Here is a 19,957-nt window from a genome sequence, read left to right as displayed (position 1 = left end):
GTCACAGGGTGGGTGGGTGGGTGGGCCTGCATGGCGGCCCTGGTGGGGGGCGGCCTGGGCTGGGGTGGACGGTGGCTGCCTGTCTCCCTTGTAGGCCCAGGGCCCAGAGGGTCCCAGCTGGCCTCAAGGTGCGAGTGGGCACCCCCAAGAACCCCCTGTCTCCCTGCACCGGGAGCCTCAGGGAGCTGCGTGAGTGAGAGTCTTGGGGAGGTGGCCCAGGGGCGGGGCAGGGGTCGGCTGGGAAGACCACAGCGGCCAGTGCTTGCTTCCTGCGGCCAGTGCTGGAGTGACGCCCCCCCATCCTGACCCACCTGGAGAGCCCCGGCCCCGCCAAGTACCGGGCGCCAGACGCGTCTCTGCGCGAGGCCTCCCCGCACCCCCGCTACAGCTTCGGTCGCAAGCCCACGACCCACGGTGCGTGTCCTCGGGACCCCGCGCACCCCGCGCCCCGACCGGGAGGCCACTCCTCCGGCGCCCTGGGTCCTCTCGTCCTGGCAATGGGGCCCGGCTCCCACACGGCCTCTGCTTCCCCCACCCCAACCCTCCACGGCCGCCCCCCGCCCCCCACTGCAGACGGCGGCGGCCGCAGGGCCTGGCAGACCCTGTGGTTCCAGAGCGAAAGCCCCTTCACGCAGAAAACCGACTTCAACCGGGAGCAAAAGGTAGGCGGGCGAGCTAGGGCGGTGACGCGGAGGTGGGGTCTGCGGTGGGTCTGTGGTGGGTCTGCGGTGGGTCTGCGGAGGGGGCGGGTCTGCGGAGGGGGCGGGTCTGCGGAGGGGGCGGGTCTGAGGAGGGGGAGGGGTCTGAGGCGGAGGGCCGGGTATTCGGAGAAGGGAGGGAGGCAGATCTGCGAAGGAGGGGGCGGGTCTGAGGGGGGGAGGGGTCTCCAGGGGAGGGGGCGGGTCTGCGAAGCGGGTGGGGTCTCTGGATGAGGGGCGGGTCTGCGGAGGAGGAGGGGTCTCTGGGTGAGGGGCGGGTCTGCGGAGGGGGAGGGGTCTGTGGAGGAGGGGCGAGTCTGCGGAGGGGGAGGAGGGGTCTCTGGGTGAGGGGCGGGTCTGGGGAGTGGGAGGGGTCTGCGGAGGAGGGGGCGGGTCTGCGGGGGGGGAGGGGTCTGCGGAGGAGGGGGCGGGTCTCTGGGTGAGGGGCGGGTCTGCGGGGGAGAGGGGTCTCTGGAGGAGGGGCGGGTCTGCGGAGGGGGACGGGTCTCTGGAGGAGGGGGCGGGTCTGCGGGGGAGAGGGGTCTCTGGAGGAGGGGGCGGGTCTGCGGAGGGGGACGGGTCTCTGGAGGAGGGGGCGGGTCTGCGGAGGAGGGGGCGGGTCTCTGGGTGAGGGGCGGGTCTGTGGGGGAGAGGGGTCTCTGGAGGAGGGGGCGGGTCTGCGGCCGTCGGGCGCGGAGGGCTCTGCAGCGGCCGTGTCCTCCGCAGTGGCCGTCGCCCGCCGACTACCAGCCCTTCAGCCGCCCCGCCTTCCCGGCCTTCAGCTTCGCAGGCCGCCGCCAGGCCTCCAAGACACCCGAGGGCCGGGGCCGTCTGGGGCCGCCCCGGGCGGGGGCACCAGGCCGGCGCGCCCAGGCCACCCTGCTGCCTCCTCCGCAGCCCCCGGGCGAGAAGCGCCCCAGCCCCACCACCTACGACATCCTGCCCTGGTGCCGCCTGCAGAGCCCGCGGTCACCGGCCTTCTCCATGAGCCGCTCGCCTGCCTTCGCCTCCTGGGTCAGCTCCTGTAAGGAGCCCAGGGAGAAGGGGGCCAGGGCCAGGGTACGAGGGAGGAATCGGGGGTCCCGCAGGGGTCCGGCGCCGGTGATGGGTTGGACCGGGAGGGCCTGGGTACAGGGCTCCCAGCCTCCTCTCCCTGCAGCCCGCTCGCCCGGCCCTGCCGCCTACCACGTGGAGGACTGCTACAACTCCTGCTTCCCCTCGGCCCCGGGAGTGGTCATCCAGGGCGTGCGCAGGCCCAAGCGCCACGACACGGGTCCCTTCAGCACGCTCTAGAGCCTGCTGGGGCAGCCGGCCCTACCCGTGATCGCTTGCAACCCTGGCTTCCCCGGGGCCTTCCTCGCCTCCACTGGGACTTGGCACCCCAGCCTGGCCCTCAGACCTCTGGGCACCCCAATCAAGGCTCCTGGCCAGCTCTCCCTCCTGTGGGCACTATCAAGGAGAGCCCTGCCTGGAGCCCCAGCCGCCCGCCCTCTTGCCATACAGAGATGCTGTCGCTTCTTCTTGTCTCTTGTCATATGCCCGGGCCACCACCCTTGTCCAGTGCTCCTGGCTGGCCCATTTGATGCCCTTTTCTCTAGCCTGGGCTGGGGTGGCAGCCAGGGACTGGCCCAGAGTTCCCTGCCCCTGGGACAGGCCAGCAAGGGTGGGATCCCCATGGGTGGTGGGGGACCAGCTCCTCCTAGCCATGCAACCCAGGGGAACCAGTCCAGCTGCCAGTCTACCCGAGGGTCAGTTGCTGGGTTGGAGGCAGGAGCCAGACTCCCTGAGCTGCCATCCTGAGTTGGGGCCAGCCCGCCCAGCGGCCGGTAAGGGCTCAGAAGCCTACCTCATCTGGGCTGGCCCGTGGCCCAGGCCCTGGTGGCAGAGGGCGCTGGGTCAGCCAGTGGCCCCTGTGGCTGCACCAGCTGTCCTTCCTGCAGCTCCCCCGAGGCCCCTGCTACCCCACCTCCTCTCTTCCAAACAGCACCTGCCATGGCTGCTCCCGTGGTGCTGGTGGTGGTACTCTGCATTTGCAGGGGGTGGGCAAGGCCCTGGAAGTGTGAGCACTGTGCACCTGTGTCCTCTGGGGTTGAACTGGTTTCCCCATTGCCAAGCAGAGGGGCTGCAGATGCTTTAACAGAGTGGTGGGTGCCCTGCGTGGGGCCCCAAGCCCTGCTCACAGCTGCACCACCGGGCACACCGTGGGGAAGGGGCCAGGAATGGTTGGAGCAGTCCCTGTGGCTGGACTGAGGAGGGACGGGCCTTCACATCAAGTGTGCCGGGCAGCAGGAAGGGAATTCCTAGCAGAGGCACAGGAAAAGGGAGAGGGAGCACTGGGGGTGGGGGTGGGGGGTGTGCCCCGGGCAGGTGAGATGGGGCAGGTTGAGCTGGAGGGCGGGGATGAGGGGCTGGCACACAGCAAGGGGCGGGCGGGGCCGAGCAGCCCCGGGAGGAGCTCCCTGCCCCGCAGGGGACACCGTGGAACCCGGAACTTGCTGTCGCTTGTTGGAGGCAGCCGGAGGGTCTGCCCTGCTTGGCGTGGCCGGCGGGGCCCTCACTGGGGGCCCGCAGGGGGACGGCCATCGCCTGCCGTGTGCCGCGGCCTCTCTAGGAGACACGTTCAGAGCCTAGTCTCGACGAGTTTTACAGGAAGGAGGAAGGAGGCCGAGGTCTCGGGAGCCAGCGTCTGCGCCGCGCACCCGGCCGTCGGGGCGCAGGAGAGTGCCGGGCGCCCCCGGCTCCAGCTCCTCAAGCGGAAAGTATTCTCAGCCCCGAAAGGCTGCTGCGAGGGCAGCGACAGGATGTTGTTTTTTGTTGTTTTTGTGTGTTTTTAATGAAATGAATGAATGTTTTTAATGAATATACAGATAAACATACTCTGCTGAAAATGCTAATTCTGAACCAAAGCGTAGGACAGGAAGGTCGCTCCTCGCCCGCCCTCCCCCGCCGTCTTCCGTGTCGGGTCAGCGTCTCCTGCCCGAGTTTGTCCCTTCTTGGAGCACGGCTGGACCGTGGTGGGCTGGACCGTGGCGGGGCCCGGGCTCGCCCCGGGGGAACGGCCTCCTGCGCCGCTCCCGCCTTGGGGGCCCCCCCGCAATGCGCTGCGGGGCGGCGGGGTGGGGAGGCCGGCGCTTCTCCCTTCGGACCCCCACGAGGGCCGGCATGGACTGAGCCCACCGCCCTCGGGCCTGCCCGCTCGTTCCCGCAGCCCCCGGGAGACTTCCCGCAACAGGTGCGGGCGGGGCCCGCCGGGAGCGCGAGGACTTCCGGCAACAGGTGCGGGCGGGGCCCGCCGGGAGCGCGAGGACTTCCGGCAACAGGTGCGGGCGGGGCCCGCCGGGAGCGCGTAGACTTCCGGCAACAGGTGCGGGCGGGGCCCGCCGGGAGCGCGAGGACTTCCGGCAACAGGTGCGGCGGGGCCCGCCGGGAGCGCGAGGACTTCCGGCAACAGGTGAGGGCGGGGCCCGCCGGGAGGGAGAGGACTTCCGGCAACAGGCGCGGGCGGGGCCCCGCGGGAGCGTGGGGGCGGGGCCCGACAGGAGCTCGGGGTGGGCCCCGCCTGGAGCGTGGGGCGGGGCTAGGGCGGCAGCGTCCTGCGTCATCTGAGCGCCCAGCTCTCGCCCGCCTTCGCTTCCCCGGCGCGCGCTGAGGCGCCTCTCCCAGGAGCCTCTGCGCGGCCCGGCGGCGTTTCCCGGGGTCGTCTGCCGGGCGGGCCGCGGCTGCGGGCAGGACCTGGCCGAGCTGGAGGGCGCGGGAGAACGGGGCTCGAGCGGCCCCCGAGGCGCGGGGGAGCGGGGCTCTGGGGGGCCCGCGGCGTCCGGGGCGGCGGCGCCCGGCGAGCGGGCTGGGGATGGGGCGCCAGGGCGGCCGGGGCCCGGGGCCTCGGCCCTGTTCGCGGGGCTGCAGGACCTGGGCGTGGCCAACGGCGAAGACCTGAAAGAGACGCTGACCAACTGCACCGAGCCGCTCAAAGCCATCGAGCAGTTCCAGGTGGGCGGGGCGGCCGCGCGGGTCCCCCGGGAGGGGCGGGGACGCCTGAGGGCCCGGCGGCCGGAGCCGAGTCCAGGGGGCGGGGGCGGCTCCCGGAGGCTGGATGTTTGCCCTCTCCGCGTAGCTGTATCAGGACGTGCCAGGGCGCCCCGCGCCTGACGGGCTTTAGGGAGGTTTCCGGTCTTTGCCGTGACAACCAGCGTCTCTGGGATCAGCCTTGAATTTGCCTCCCCCGGGCATCGGGATACTTGGCAGGCTTGGTTCCGCTGAGGTTTCTGCTGTCTCCGCGTAAGCAAATTACCCCTGCTCTGACTCCCTGCTCCCCAGACAGAGAATGGCGTGCTCCTGCCGTCCCTGCAATCGGCCTTGCCCTTTTTGGACCTGCATGGGACCCCGCGTCTGGAGTTCCACCAGTCGGTGTTCGATGAGCTGCGGGACAAGCTGCTGGAGAGAGTGTCGGCCATTGCTGCAGAGGGCAAGGCCGAGGAGAGGTAGGGGTCTTCGGGTAAACCAGGGGGCAGGGGAGATGTGCAGCCACTTGTCAGCTTTGGAATTGACTCTCCGACTCTGGATGTTCTCTTGGCCACATGTTTCTGCTTCTAGAACTGGCGCGGCACTGTGCTCGACCGACTCACGCCCCCATGTGTCATGGATGTGGAGAGGTCTTGGTCCTGTTAGTTGTCATCTGTCTGGGGACAGACTGGCAGCTTCTTATGCAGACTAAACCTTCAGTCATGTCCATCTCTGCAGGTACAAGAAACTGGAAGATCTCCTGGAGAAGAGCTTTTCTCTGGTGAAGATGCCATCCTTGCAACCAGTGGTGATGTGTGTCATGAAACACTTGCCTAAGGTAAAAGCTGTAGGGCCGGTCCACTCGGGAGCCAGTGTGCCCTGGGGCGCTGCATGGCATGGGCAGATCCACTCACGTGCCCTTGGTTGGTGGAGGCTCGGTGTGTGCTTGCTCCAAGGGTCAGCTCGGTTCCAGGAGCGTTTGGTAGGCTGCCCGAGGCGAGCATGGCTCTGGGCATTACCTCTGCACTTGCTTTTCCGAAACTAAGAGGGAGCTGAAGTTCGGCCCTTCTAGTGGGGATGTGGGGCCCCTTCTGGAGAGAGCTGTTTGTACTTACCGTGGTCACCCACCCCTGCCGTGGCTGAGGTGCCTCCTGGGGGGGGGGGGGTCTAGTCACAGGTGCCGAGTTCCTCCAGGGCTGGTGCTGGGCTGCAGGGGTCTCTGCTGTGGGAGCTGCAGCTTCTCGATTGATTGTCTCAAGACATCCTGGGGCCTCTGACATTCTGTAGGTTCCCGAGAAGAAGCTGAAGTTGGTCATGGCTGACAAGGAGCTGTACCGGGCCTGCGCTGTGGAGGTGAAGAGGCAGATCTGGCAAGACAACCAGGCGCTCTTCGGGGACGAGGTCTCCCCGCTGCTGAAGCAGTACATCCTGGAAAAGGAGAGCGCCCTCTTCAGCACTGAGCTTTCTGTCCTGCACAATTTCTTCAGTCCTTCTCCCAAGACGAGGCGCCAGGGCGAGGTGAGCGGGAGGCACGTGTGGGTGCGGCCAGCTCAGGCTGGGTGGTCCGAGGAGGCCTGCTGGGCCCGCCCCCTCCCCAGCTGTCTTGGGGAGTCCACTCCCCGTCTGCCGTGAATGTGGGTTTTGCTCTTACGGGGGTGGGCTTGTGAGCGTGGCTGGTGGGAGGGGTCTTTACTTGGTCTCCCTCAGTGCCATCCTTTTTTTGTTGGTTGGTTTTCAATTTGTGTGTGTTTTGCTTTTCAGCAAAGTGATGTGTGAGCAAAGTTAAAATCTACAGAAGGGCTTTTAGTGAGAAGTGACCGACTCCCCAGTGCTGCCTCTGAAATCAGCTCTTTGGTTTTTTAACTTCACGTTTTTGCATAACGGTGTTATGCTTGGAATGCGAATTCCTTGTCCTTTATTTTTTAGGAACAGTCAACCCTAGGCCTTGCCCATTGACAAGGATGGCGTTGCTCTAAATTCAAATTTAGAATTTTTTGATGTGTTTCATTTTATATTGGGATGTTTGATTGGTTGGCTCTAGAACAGTGCTCTTTAGGAGAACGATAAAGCGAGCCACATGGGTAATATAAAGTTTTTGTTAGGCATGTTAAAAAAAAAAAAGATGATGAAATCAACTTTAGCAGCATTTTCCTTTAACCCGGTGTACCTAAAGCACTGTAATTTTGGCATGTAATTAATATAAAATTGTGAATGAGACCCATTACATTCCCTCTTTTTTTGCAATCTGAAGTGTCTTCCACACTCGTGGCTGGCGCTTTTCAGTGGCCACTTTTCAGATGCGCAGGAGCACACGGGCCTGGGGCTCCCTGCTGGGCGGCGGGGCTCCAGGCCATCTCCGGACAAAGGGGCGTCACCCTTCCCTTCCTAGATGCTGGATTTAGCTCTGGTTTCGAGTCTTCATAAACTCCTTTCTTGCCCATTATTGTCAGATGGAGCCCTTGACCACTTCTACCATTCTCTCATCTTCTGTCTTTCTCTGCTGGGAACCGAGTGTCCGTGGCACTGATGATCTGTCTCTCAGGAGCTCGCTGAACCTGCTCTGTCTTAACTTGATCTTGTCTGTAAAAAGTTCTCATATGTTTGTGCACCTAAGAAATGCAAATGGTCCAAAGTTCCAAAGAGACAGACAGCCATGCAAGAGGAAGACTGCCCCTTTCTAGCCCCTCTGCTCCTCTTTAGAAGCAGCCCCACACCCGCTCTGCCGCATGGGGCCGTTTCCCACCGACTGGCTGTCCTGGAGGCCCCGTTTCCCTGCGTGGCTGGGCCGTGGTGGCTCTGATCCTCCGCCCTTTTCTCTCCATGTTGGTGAGCCCTGGGGAAGAGGCGCATAGCAGTGGGTCCCAGACTGAAACGCTTCAGAAACTTTAGAGATGGAGGATTATGGGAAGATGGTGGAGCAGGAAGCTCCAGGAACTGGACCCTCCACCAAACAACCATTGAACTGGCAGGAACTGCCTGAGTCAAAAATTTGGGACTTTGGAGAACGGTGGAAGAGCTGGAGGAAGAGACTGGTAAATTGCAGTAAATGTAGTGAATTTCCCGCTCCGTGCACCATCCGCCCCGCCTCACCCCCATCCGCATGGCAGGCAGCAGTGGGGTCTGCAGCCCGGCTGTGCTGGTTTGGATGTATTATGTCCCCCAAAATGCTATTGTCTTTGATGTAGTCTTGTGTGGGCAGGAAACGTATTGGTGTTGATTGGGTTGGAGACTTCTGACTGGATGTTTCCGTGGAGATGTGATCACTCAACTGTGGGTGAGATCTTTCACTGGATAATTTCCATGGAGGTGTGGCCCTGCCCATTCAGCATGGGCCTTGATTAGTTTACTAGGGCACTATATAAGCTCAGACAGAAGGAGCGAGCTTCCTACAGCCAAGAGGGACACTTTGAAGAAAGTGCAGGAGCTGAGAGAGGAGCTGCAGATGAGAGACAGTCTGAAGAAGGCCATTGAAAGTAGACTCTTGCTGCGGAGAAGCTAAGAGAGGACAAATGCCCAAGAACAACTGAGAGTGACATTTTGGAGAGGAGCTGAAGCCCAGAGAGTCACGTCCTGGGAGAAACCCATTTTGAAACCAGGATTCCAGAGCAGATGCCAGCCATGTGCCTTCCCAGCTAGCAGAGGTTTTCCTTACACCACTGGCCATCCTCCAGTGAAGGTACCCTATTGTTGATGCCTTACCTTGGACACTTTACGGCCTTAAGACTGAAACTTCGTAACCAAATAAACCCCTTTTATAAAAGCCAGTCCATCTCTGGTGTTTTGCATTCTGGCAGCATTAGCAAACGAGGACACTGGCTTCCTGGTGCAGCCTGTGGGGCCTGTGTCTCCAAAACTGGGGAATGTGGTCGCATCGCTAGTCCCTGTGGTGATCGGCTGCTTCCGATTGCTGGGGCTGGCTCTGAGGGCGGCTGTTCTGCCAGCCCCTCAGGCACGTGACAGAGGACTCTTAAGGCAGAACCTAGTTAAAAAAATTTTTTTTTGCTTTTTTCTTTCCATTTCCTGAATGGGAGCAAAAATAGTTTCGAAAAGTCACAAGTTTATGGCTAAGCTCTCAACAAGGAAGAGAAACATAGCAATCCCAGAGGTCTGAGAGAACTAGATTTCCAGAGTAATAACAAACCGTAATTCTCAGAATGTCCAGTTCTCAGCAAAAAATTACAAAACACATGAAGAAATGGGAAAATATGTCCCATTCACAGAAAAGAATTTGCCAAAAACCATCCCTTAGGAAGCTGATACATTGGAACTGTTAGCCAAATACTTTAAATCAACTGTTGTAAATACATTCAACGGTTAAATGAGTCCAATACAAAGAACTAAAGGAAATTAGGAAAACATATGAACAAAATAAAAGATGGAAATTATAAAAAGGAGCCAAGTTTTGGAGCTGCAAAATATGGCAGTTGAAATTGAAAACTCACTTTCAACAGGATTTGAACAGGTAGAAGAAAGAATCAGCAAACTCCTCAGTATGGGGAACAGAAAGGAAAACTGATGAGGAAAAACAGACAGAGCCTGCAGGAGCTCTGGGAGACCAACAAGCACAGTGACATGTGCATTGTTGGGCCCCAGAAGGACAGGAGAGAGGAGGGGGCAGACAGGCACTTGAAGAGGTAATGGCCCCAAACTTGCCAAGTTTGCTGAAGGCCGTGACTGTAACATCCAGGGAGCTCCGTGGGCTCCAGGCGGGGACAGAGTCTAGATCTACACCAAGGCATATTACAGCAAAATCGCCAAAATCCTTAAAAGGGTTTTGAAAGCCGGTGGAGAGGAGCGACGTTCCACCTACAAGGAACCCAGTGAGATGAGCAGCTGATTCCCCTTGGGAACCAGAGGAGGCCAGAGACGGTGGGGGACACACTTAGAGCCCTCAGGCGAGACCTGTCAGCTGAGAACTAACTCCAGCAAAACGATCCTTCAAAAGTGAAAGAGAAATTAAGGCACTTTCAGGTAAACAAAAGCTGAGAGCTCACCACCAGGAGACCTGTTCTACGAGAAACACCGAAGGGAGTCCTTCAGGCTGTAACAAAAGGATATCCTGAGAGGAAATACGGAAAAATAGTAAAAGAAACTACACAGACAAATGTAAAATCTTGTTTTTTATTGTACTTTTAGTTTATAAGTGTCCTTCCCATGTGATGTAACAGGCATACGTGTAAAAGAACATTTAAAATCCATGTTAATGGGACTGTAACGTCGAGATATAATCTGAGACATTAATGATAAAAACGGGGAGGGTTGGAGACATACAGGAAGAGGGAGTGTGTGTACTCCTGAAACAAAGTTAGTACTCATCAAGTTAGGTTGTTATTAGTTTAAGATGTTCATTGTAATTACAAAGGTAGCCACTGAGAAAATAACTGAAAAATATAGAGAAAAGGAAAGAAAGGGGAATAAAAATGTTAAATTACCAAAAAAAAAGCCACTTATTAAAAAGACAGTAATGTAGTAATTGTAATGGGTTTTTAGATTGTACACCAAAGCACAAGCAGTTTTTAAAAAAAGACAAAATGGACTTCATCAAAATGAAAAATTTTTCTGCATTAAAGCATATTATCAAAAAATTGAGAAGACGGAGTACAGAATGGGAGAAAATATTTGGAAACTTGGTATCTGATAGAGGTTTAATATCTTTAATATATAGAGCACTCCTACAACTGAATAACAAAAAGACAACCAACTAAAAAGTGGGCCAATAGAATTCCAAAGATACTCAGATGGCCATAAATACATGAAAAGTTGCGCAACATTATTAGCCATGGGAGAGACATGCCAATTATAACTAAATTGAGATACCACATCACACCCAGTAGGATGGCTATTATGAAAAAAACTAAAAGTAACAAATGTTGATGAGGATGCGGAGAAATGGGAAAGCCCATACATCGTTGATGGCAACGTAAAATGGTGCAGCTGCCATGGAAAACAGTCCATCAGTTCCTCAGAAAATTCAGCATAGAATCACCATGTGGCCCGGGGATGCCACTCGCAGGTATTTGCCCCAAAGCGCTGGCAGCAGGGCCCGGGATGGCCATCTGTGCCCCAGTGTTGACAGTAGCACCGGGTGCGGGAGCCACAGGGGAGCAGCCCAGTGCCGGCCACAGACGATGGAGGAGCACACGGGCCTGGGCACGAGACGGGAGGTCACTCGGCCGCGAAGTAAGTGCAGTGTGGGACAGGCCACTACGTGGACAGACCTTGGAGACGCCATGTCGAGTGAAATAAGCCTGGCACGGAGGACAGATACTGTTTGAGGTCTCTCATGTGAAACATTAGAAGAAGCAGATCCAGAGACAGAGCAGAGCAGTGCTGACCGGGGCAGTGGGGCAGGGTTATTGCTAAATGAGAGTGAGCTGTGGTTTGGGATGTTGAAAATAGCCTAGAAATAGCGGAGGGAGTTACACAGTCTTGTCGACGTACTCGGTGTCAAAGAATTGGCCACTTAAAATGGTTAAGTGATTTTTGTGTTATGTGTATTTTACCTCAATTTAAAATAAATTGCTTTTTAAACAAAAGCTTTGGGAACTGAAATGACGGGCCACTTTTATAAAAAGGTGGGAACTGTCAGAAACAGCACCGGCGTTTCACAGGAGACCGAACGTTTTGCACCCAGAGCAGCAGGAAGGCCACCGCCAGGAGAGGGTGGGTGCTGGATGTGTCGGGGTGGGTGGGCCAGGGTACCCGGGGGCCCAGCACCCAGCCCCAGCCGCCCACAGGTGGTGCAGAAGCTGACGCAGATGGTGGGGAGGAACGTGAAGCTGTACGACATGGTGCTGCAGTTCCTGCGCACTCTCTTCCTGCGGACCAGGAACGTGCACTACTGTACGCTGCGTGCCGAGCTGCTCATGTCCCTGCACGACCTGGACGTCAGCGACATCTGCACTGTCGACCCCTGCCACAAGGTGAGGCTGCGCCCCCGCCCGCCCTGCTGCCCCTTTCCCCCTCTGGCTGCGGCAGGCCCCGGGTCCCTGGGTGCTGTCCACCCCAGGCCCGTTTCCAGAACATGGGGCTGCACCTCCAGCTCCTGGGGACCTGACCCCCGACTTGGCGAAGGCGTTTGCTCAGGCACCAGGGTGCTCCCGGCTCCACACGCCCTGGGGGTTGGCTTCAACCCACCCTGCACCTGCTCCAGCCCTGCCCTGCCCTGGAGTCCCCCAGGGGCCTCTTGGCAGCTGCTGGGCACAGCCCATGGTGACTGCACCATCCCTCCGGCTGGCACGTGGTGCCCACCTCCACTCGCCCTCCTGACCCCAGAGAATGTCCTAAGTCTTCCCTGCAGGCCTCAGCCATGGAATCCCACTGTCACCTTTGTCCCCCTCTGGGCACTTGAGGACGTGGACTTAGTTTTATTTGTCCTTGTCAGCGAGTGTTTGGACGGACTGAAGGTGGTGCTGGGACCTTGCAGGGCAGCCACCATCTGCGGGTGGGTGGCACGGCCTGGCGACCCCTTTGGGGGCCTTTGCTTGCCCACCTGAGGAACAAGGGCGGGCTGCTGCTCCGGGGCTGCAGGCTGGGGGCGTGTGCTCAGAGCAGGCCCCGCAGTCGGGTTTTCACTTTTTCACCAATGCGCACGCTCTTGTCTTGCCTGCCTGGCACCACTGGCCTGCAGGGTCCCAGGAGCAGACGCTGTCCCATCCCGGGTGGCTGTGCCTGGGCACACCAGGGTCCGGGCGGTGGCAGCGGCGCATCATGGCTGTTCCCTCCCACAGTTCACCTGGTGCCTGGATGCCTGCATCCGCGAGAGGTTTGTGGACAGCAAGAGAGCCCGGGAGCTGCAGGGCTTCCTCGACGGAGTGAAGAAGGGGCAGGAGCAGGTCCTGGGGTGAGGCTCTCCCGGCCTGCTAGGCCTCCACGTGCTGGCAGGGGGCGGTCGGGGATTCAGCTCGGTGCTTCAGGACAGCTGACCGTTCCCCCGGCCAGCGCTGTGGCACCCAGTGGCCTGCAGGCCCAGCACAGTGGCGGGCCAACGGGCGTGCTCCGTGTCTGGGCCCCAAGTTGGCTGAGCCTCTCCTCGCTGCTGTGCTCCTGGGAGGTGGCTCCCTGGCACTGGTGTCTTCCTCCTGGTCAGTTGTGCCCTCTGTGCCTGGCAGCCTGCCATCCGGATGCCAGCGTCGCTCTCTCCCTTTCTTTGCGACAGCCGTCCTGTGGGACTCCTGCTGAAGTTGAGGAGTCTGGTCAGTTTTCAGAACCAAAATGTGACTCAGTTTTAAAGAACTTTACAACTTAAGAGTTTTGAATGTTTTTGATTATGTTAAGGGTAAATTGTGAATTGAAAGCTTTTCTTTGGAAGAAACACAGTTGGAATCACGTGTTCTCAGTGGGGAAGGCTGTTTCCCTGGTTGCCCAGGGGCCTGGTCACCAGCCACGCTGCTCATGCGTGGGGTCCGAGCCTCTGACCCGGGCCAACGCCCAGCCCGTCCTTCCAGGGACCTGTCCATGATCCTGTGCGATCCCTTTGCCATCAACACGCTGGCCCTGAGCACCATCCGGCACCTGCAGGGGCTGGTCGGCCAGGAGACACTGCCCAGGGTGAGCGTGGCAGGTGTGGGGCGGCCCCGGTGGCGGAGGGGTGGCACTGGGGGTACGTGCTGAGGCTCCTCCCTGCCGCCAGGACAGCCCCGACCTGCTCCTGCTGCTGCGCATGCTGGGCCTGGGGCAGAGCGCCTGGGACATGATCGACAGCCAGGTCTTCCGGGAGCCCCGCGTGGTAACTTGGGGACAGTGGGCCCAGTGTGGGGAGCAGGGGCTCCGGGGGGCTCCTCTCCTGCCCGGTGGGGGTGTGGGGGCTCCGGGGGCTCCTCTCCTGCCCGGTGGGGGTGTGGGGGCTCCGGGGGGCTCCTCTCCTGCCCGGTGGGGGTGTGGGGGCTCCGGGGGGCTCCTCTCCTGCCCGGTGGGGGTGTGGGGGCTCTGGGGGCTCCTCTTCTGCCCGGTGGGGGTGTGGGGGCTCCGGGGGCTCCTCTCCTGCCCGGTGGGGGTGCGGGGTCTGCTCACCAACCCCCTTTCCCATCAGGAGGTGGAGCTGGTGACCAGGTTCCTGCCCACCCTGATGTCCTTTGTGGTGGACGACCACACCTTCAGTGTGGACCAGAAGCTTCCGGCCGAGGAGAAGGCCCTGGTCACGTACCCAAACACACTTCCGGAGAGCTTCACCAAGTGAGGGGCTGGCGGGCAGCGGTGCTGGGGGTGGGTTGCAGCCCAGGCCTTGGGCTTTCGGAGGCGTGGCCGGGGGTCCCGCATGTCAGCCTGGGGCCCTCCTGTCCCCTGCCAGGTTCCTGCAGGAGCAGCGCATGGCCTGCGAGGTGGGGCTGTACTACGTGCTGCACATCACCAAGCAGAGGAACAGGAACGCGCTGCTCCGCCTGCTGCCCGGCCTGGGTGAGCCGAGCCCCCCGCCCCCTCTGCGTGCTGGCTAGGTTTTCACTTTCACATCTTCACACCATCTGGGTGTGTCTCTGGGTAAGGTGACTGGGTGTGGCTCATGTTTGTTGAGGACGCCTTTCCCACGAGGATCAGAAGAGCCACTGTGGGCCTGTCCTTGCCAGCATGGGGCCTAGGGCCCCTCCAGGGCCCGGACTGTTGAGAGCAGCCCTTAGATGCCCGAAGGGCACCCCAAGAGTAAACTGCCGGCCTCCCCCAGAGCACAGGCCACGGCCCTGCTGACTCAGGCCTTGCCTGGGATCCTAGGGTTTCTCTGTGTCAGCCTTGCACCCTCCCTGCAAGGGCTTTTCCCAGGGTGTTTGTTTTGAGGATAGCATGTGCATAGTGTTTTCTGCCTGTCCCATATGGAGGAAAGTGTTGGTGAGCGGGTGTGGTTTTTACCCAGCCGCCACCTAACTGAATGCCCCTAGGGTTTGCCTCAGTTCCTCGGTTTCCTGGGCCTGCTGTGAGAAATTGCCACCAACTCTGGCCAGTGACAGCCCAGACTTACTGTCTTAGCTCTGGGGGTCGGGCCCAAGTGGCCTTGCTGGGTGGACATCACAGCCTCGGCGGGGGGCGGCCTCCTCTTCTGGCTTCCAGGGGCTGCCCGTGGTCCTTGGCTCGGGCCCTCCTCAGTGCTCTGACTGCTTCACCCCCTGCCTCCCTCTGCCAGGGACCCTGTGGTGGTGCCAGGCCCCAGAGACCCAGGACGGAAGGTCCGTCCCCCGGCTTGCTCGCAGCAGGGGAGGTAGTTTTGCTTTGTTTGTATCTTGAGGGTCCAGGAGCACAATTGTAGGTAACTTAGTGCTTTTGTCTCTTTCATCTAATCGTGCTGCCTAGAAACGGGGACGTGGTCCTGATGTAGCGGGGAACACAGCTCGCCCTCAGCCGCCACCACCCGCAGCCAGGAAGTGTGTTTTTAATCACGGTCACAATGAGCTCAGTTGTCCTCAGGGCGTTAGTGGGTTCTCGTACGGCTGGGAGTCACTTGAACAACCTCGTCACTGTGGACGTTCCAACCTGACCGGGGTGGTGTGGTGAGCCCTGGCACCCACCACAATGGGTGCCTGGCGCCTGATGGCCTCACAGGGATCCCCAGCCCCGAGAGCCTGTGGGTGCGGCTGCAGAGTGAGACTCTTCGCGTCCGAGGGGGTTCCCTGTGAGCCTTGAGGTCCGGGTGCCTGGGGAGCTCCCATGGCTCGGGGGGGCACCAGCCTGCTCTGCGTCCCCTGCAGCCTGTGACTTGGTGGGTTGCTCTGTGTGTCTCACGGGACCTTCATGGGAGCCCTCGGGCATTTGGCCATGTGCGCGCTCAGGGTGGCAGGGGCACCACCTGCACCACATGGCACTGTCCCCCTTGGCGTCCGGCTGCGCGTGGGCTCTGCTGGCACCTGTGGCTCCATTGTCATGGGGTCCCCACTGGTCAGCGCCCAGATGATGGTGCCCGTGGCTGGGCCTGCAGGCCTGTGTGTCAGTGGTGCGCAGCCTCCTGGTGCCCACCTGCCTCCTGCCCTTCGGCCTCCCGACGCCAGGCAGGCCTCGCGTTCCTGCCCCAAAGCCATTGCCTGTGTCAGGCCCGTCTCCTCACTCTCAGACCCGCCCGCTTGGTGTTTCTGAGGCTTCTGTGGGTCCCTCTGGCTCTGCCACGTTTGTTGTGAGTGTTGGCTTGGTACATTGGAAACGAGTCTTCTGTTTCCTCTAGAACAGCTTAAACAGTAGTTTGGTAGAACTTGCTCAGCTGGTGCCTCGGGGCTTCTCCATGCTTCTTTTTGAGTTCCCGGCCCACTTAGACTTTGCCTCTCTTCAGGGCCCAGTTTAGGCCAAAGTCTGTGCCGGCCCTTGTTGCTCTTCCTGCCCCAGCCGCTCCAGGTCCAGTGCTGTCACGCACTCCGGCCCCGCGCCAGCGGCTCCTCACCGGCCACCCCATCGGGGCACGTGTTCTCCAGACCCTCGGGAGCCTGAGGGCCCCACTCCAGGCCCCGCTGTGCTCGGGTGCCACTTTGCCAGCCTCCCCGCACGTGGGCGTCTGTGAGGGCCTGGGAGCCAACAGCCGCCCTCGTTGCAGTGGAGACCTGCGGTGACCTGGCCTTCAGCGACATCTTCCTGCACCTGCTCACGGGGAGCCTGGCCCTGCTGGCTGACGAGTTTGCGCTCGAGGACTTCTGCACCAGCCTCTTCGACGGCTTCCTGCTCACCGCCTCACCAAGGTGCCCGGGCGCGTGGTGGTGCAGGTCTGTGTGGTGGCCATGCCTGGCTGGGCAGCTGGTGCCCGTGGTCCATGTCCACAGCAGCCCGGGAGGTCACTGCGGGGTCTGCTGGGCTCTGGAGCCGGCCCTGGGCAGCACCTAGTGCAGGCTGGTGGCCCTCGGGCTGCACCGCACGGCTTAGGGGGCTCTGGGGGGCCGGCCTTAGAGGCGAGGCCACGCCTGCAGCCTGCCCGTGGTCCCTCTTGCAGGAAGGAGAGTGTGCACCGGCATGTGCTGCGGCTCCTGCTCCACCTGCACCACCGCGTGGCCCCCTCCAAGCTGGAGGCCCTGCAGAAGGCCCTGGAGCCCACAGGCCAGGTAGGGGCCCCTGGGCCCGGGACAGCTGCTGGCCGGGCCTGCACGTTCCACCCCTGCTTCAGGGGGGGCTTGGGGAGGCCGTCCTGGCTCGCTTGGGCTGTGGTGACCCCGGCCACTCTCTCGCAGAGTGGCGAGGCCGTGAAGGAGCTGTACTCCCAGCTCGGCGAGAAGCTGGAGCGGCTGGACCACCGGAAGCCGAGCCCAGCTCAGGCTGCGGAGACGCCGGCCCTGGAGCTGCCCCTGCCTGCGGTGCCTGCCCCCGCTGTGCCCTGAGGCGGGAGAGGACGCCTGCGGGTCCCCAGAAGGCTGGCCTGGGGTCCCTTTGCCGGGGGGGCGGGTGGCCAGGCCGTGGCACTGCTGGCCTGGGTGCTGAGGCTGCGTCCGGGGGAGAGGCACCTCTCTGTCCCTGTCCCTGCCCTGCCGCCGCTGGCTGGCTCCTCATCTGCCGTGTCCGCCTGGCCACGTGTCCTTTGTCCGTCGGAGAGCTTCCTCTTGGTTCCTGCCCTGCGTTGTGGGTTCTGATTGTGGTAACAGAGACAGGCAGTGGCTGGAATGAGGAAAAAAACTCGTTTTCCATGTGTAATGGGAGGTGGGTGCCGGGGTCCTTGGTGTCTCTGGGGAGCAAGCGGGAGGGCACGGTTTGCTGGCATCATGACGTCTGCAGAGACAAAAGCTGGGGAGCTGGGTGCCACCACCTTGGAGCCCCTGGGAATGTGCGACAGGCTCACTGGTGGCCACTGGTGGGAGGGCACAGCTAGATGGGGCCCTGCGGGTGTGGGGGTCCCCAGGCCATGCTGAGCTGCTCCTCACCCAGCAGCCCCCACGGCAAGGCCCAGGGTGGCCCAGGTCCCCACAGCTGCACCATCTCATGGGAGAGGGATGGTCGCTGTGTGGCGGGGCTCCCTTATGTAAATAAAACGTGTTCTGCTAAATGCAGTGGATGAGGCGCTTATGTGCGTGCACAGAGGGGATGAACTGCCAGGGGTGGCCTGGGGTGTCTCTGTTTTAGGCTTCTTGGGCAGGTGCGACTGTGCTCCCAAGGCCGTGGGACCCCCCCCATCCAGGCCTGGACCCCCTGTCGCTCCTTCAGAGGGTAGGGGACCTAGGTCCTGGCTGTGGCCACCCCAGGTGTCCCGGGGACACCTGCCCCAGGCTCTGCCTGTGCCTCTGACGGGTGCAGAGCAGCCTTAGTCCCTCCTCACCCCCTGCCCTGCCCCGCAGCTCCTTTGGGTGTCCCACGCCCATCCCCCCCTCCTCGAGGGCTCAGGGTCAAGGCTTCCCGGCCTCCGGAGCCTCCTGGGAGGAGCCCCCATGCAGCCACCTGCCTCCCTGCTGGGGTTAGTGCCCAATGGCCTTTCCGATCAGGCAGTGGCACCCAGATGGGGACCCCCGGTGAGTGGGAGCGCCTGGCAGGCACCTCCGTGTGCTACGGGACAGAGAAGGGCGGAAACTCACAGCACCACCCCCTTCACGTTTTACTTGTGGACCCCGGCAATTGCCCACCCCGTCTGGGGGCCAGTGGGTGCACCAGTGCTTTCTGCCTGGGGCCTCCTGCCCAGCAGAGGGGCAGGGAGTTGGCTCCCCAGCTGCACCTGGCTTTTAAAAGGTTTCAGAAACGTGGAGGGGACAGCACAGGTGAGGTGGGGATTGGCTGGGAACGTCTCCCCCACATGCATGGGGCACATGGGCAGCTGGGGGTCCCGGCCCCAGGACAGTTGGTGCAGCCAGAAGCGGCTGAGGCTGCTTCCCCCCCCCCCAGGCCTGGCAGATACACGGTGCCCCCCAAAGTGGGACAGGTGGCCAGAAGCATGGAGGGGGAGGCTGCAAACATCTCTAGGTGGGCACCTCCAGAGAGCCCCTCAAGAGGTGCCCTCTGATGTGGGGGAGGCTGGATGCTGGGGTGGCTCAGGCACTGGGCGAGGACTGGGCGGCGGCTCCGGACCCCATTGCCGTAGCTGTTGGCACGGGTGATGCTGGGGCTACCTGCACTGGGGGCCCTGCCGGGCCGGCATAGCCCACATTGGGGAGCCACTCAGTGGCTGACCCCGGCTAGAGTCGCCCTGAGGGTGGCGGGGGCTGGGGGCAGAGCTCCCCAGGCAGGAGGGGAGACACGTGGATCCTGCAGGTGGAGCTCACGAGCCTTCAGGTCAGACGCACCGACAGCGGGGCGCGGGAGGGGCCGTGTGGGCCCCAGGTGGGCCGCTGGGGGGCACCGGGTGGTCTGGGGCTTGGTGAGCTGAGATCCGGGTCTGCCAGGCCTGGGGCGATGGATGGAGTCGAGTCAGGAGCGGGGGGCTGACAGTTGGTTCTGGGCTGCAATGGGGTCACCAGACTGCCGCCCTGGGAGCCCGGGGGGGGGGGTGGCAGTCAGAAGGGGCCCGGCCTGAGGCCCCTGGTGCTCCAGGGCTGCCCGCTGGGGTGGTGGGAGTAGAGTCGGGGGGTGGGGAGATGGCACCTCCTGACCCTTCAGGGACTTCACACAGGAAAATGCGAAGTGGGTCGTGGTCACCGGAACCTGTTTTTTGGTTTTGTTTTCTCTTTCAAGATGAAGGGAATGCGTTTGTGTGCTGATGGGACGCCCCAACACAGTGAAATAGGTGCTCCTGGAGGGGCGTCCCAGGGTGAGGTGGGGACAGGGCGCGGGGCACGGGCTGGGGCCCAGCTCGAAGCCGGAGCAGGGCGGGAGGTGGCTCTGTGGGCGCAGATGCTGGCAGGGGCCGGCTCGGGAGCAGGAGGCTCGGGAGGCAGGTGCGGGGTGAGGGGAGGAGCCGGGAGCCCCGGAGGTGGTGGGCAGAGGTGTCCTGGGTGGGCCGGGTGGCCCTGAGTGTGGGGGCAGGACTCGGACACGGGGGGTGGAAGTCAAGGGTCTCCATGGCTGGATTCGGGGTCAGGCCGCAGGGGGCACGTGCTGGGAGCCGGGGAATTTGGGAGAATGGCGGGGGCGGTGGTGGCAGCTGGTCTGATGTGGGAGGTCCCCCATCGGGGAGTGGGGGGACAGCAGGAGGGTGGTCTGACGGCTGCGATGCGAAGCTAGCGGGCACCGCCCACATCCAGGCTTGGGGCTCAGGTGGAGGGGGCGGCAAGAGGGGGAAGGGACTATCCCAAGTGGGGGTAACCATATCTGCCCGAGGCGGACGGCAGGTTCTGGGGTGGGTGTGGCCGGCCTCAGGGATGGCCAGAGGAAGGCCTCGGGGTGGGTTCACTGGGTGCCTCCGTGGGCTCAAGGCTGACATGTTAAGGGTCAGAGGTCGGGAT

At 61.8% G+C, this 19,957-nt stretch overlaps 1 protein-coding gene across 1 annotated transcript; it reads left to right on the top strand.

Moving 5' to 3' along the window:
- Positions 1–3,070: 3,070 nt before the first annotated feature.
- Positions 3,071–17,638, top strand: NELFB (negative elongation factor complex member B). The gene is made up of 16 exons (XM_037850878.1): positions 3,071–3,457; positions 3,698–3,930; positions 3,975–4,217; positions 4,313–4,688; positions 5,016–5,179; positions 5,439–5,538; positions 5,988–6,218; positions 11,438–11,623; positions 12,431–12,543; positions 13,148–13,250; positions 13,333–13,428; positions 13,732–13,874; positions 13,990–14,096; positions 16,204–16,345; positions 16,594–16,702; positions 16,829–17,638. The coding sequence occupies exons 1-16, from the start codon at positions 3,071–3,073 to the stop codon at positions 16,973–16,975; spliced, it is 2,880 nt and encodes a 959-aa protein (XP_037706806.1). The 3' UTR covers positions 16,976–17,638.
- Positions 17,639–19,957: the final 2,319 nt, after the last annotated feature.

This window comes from Choloepus didactylus, chromosome 10 (assembly GCF_015220235.1).
Source record: "Choloepus didactylus isolate mChoDid1 chromosome 10, mChoDid1.pri, whole genome shotgun sequence".
Taxonomy (NCBI): Eukaryota; Metazoa; Chordata; class Mammalia; order Pilosa; family Megalonychidae; genus Choloepus; species Choloepus didactylus.
Note: the sequence above shows the minus strand (reverse complement) of the source record. Positions and strands in the feature narration are given on the sequence as shown.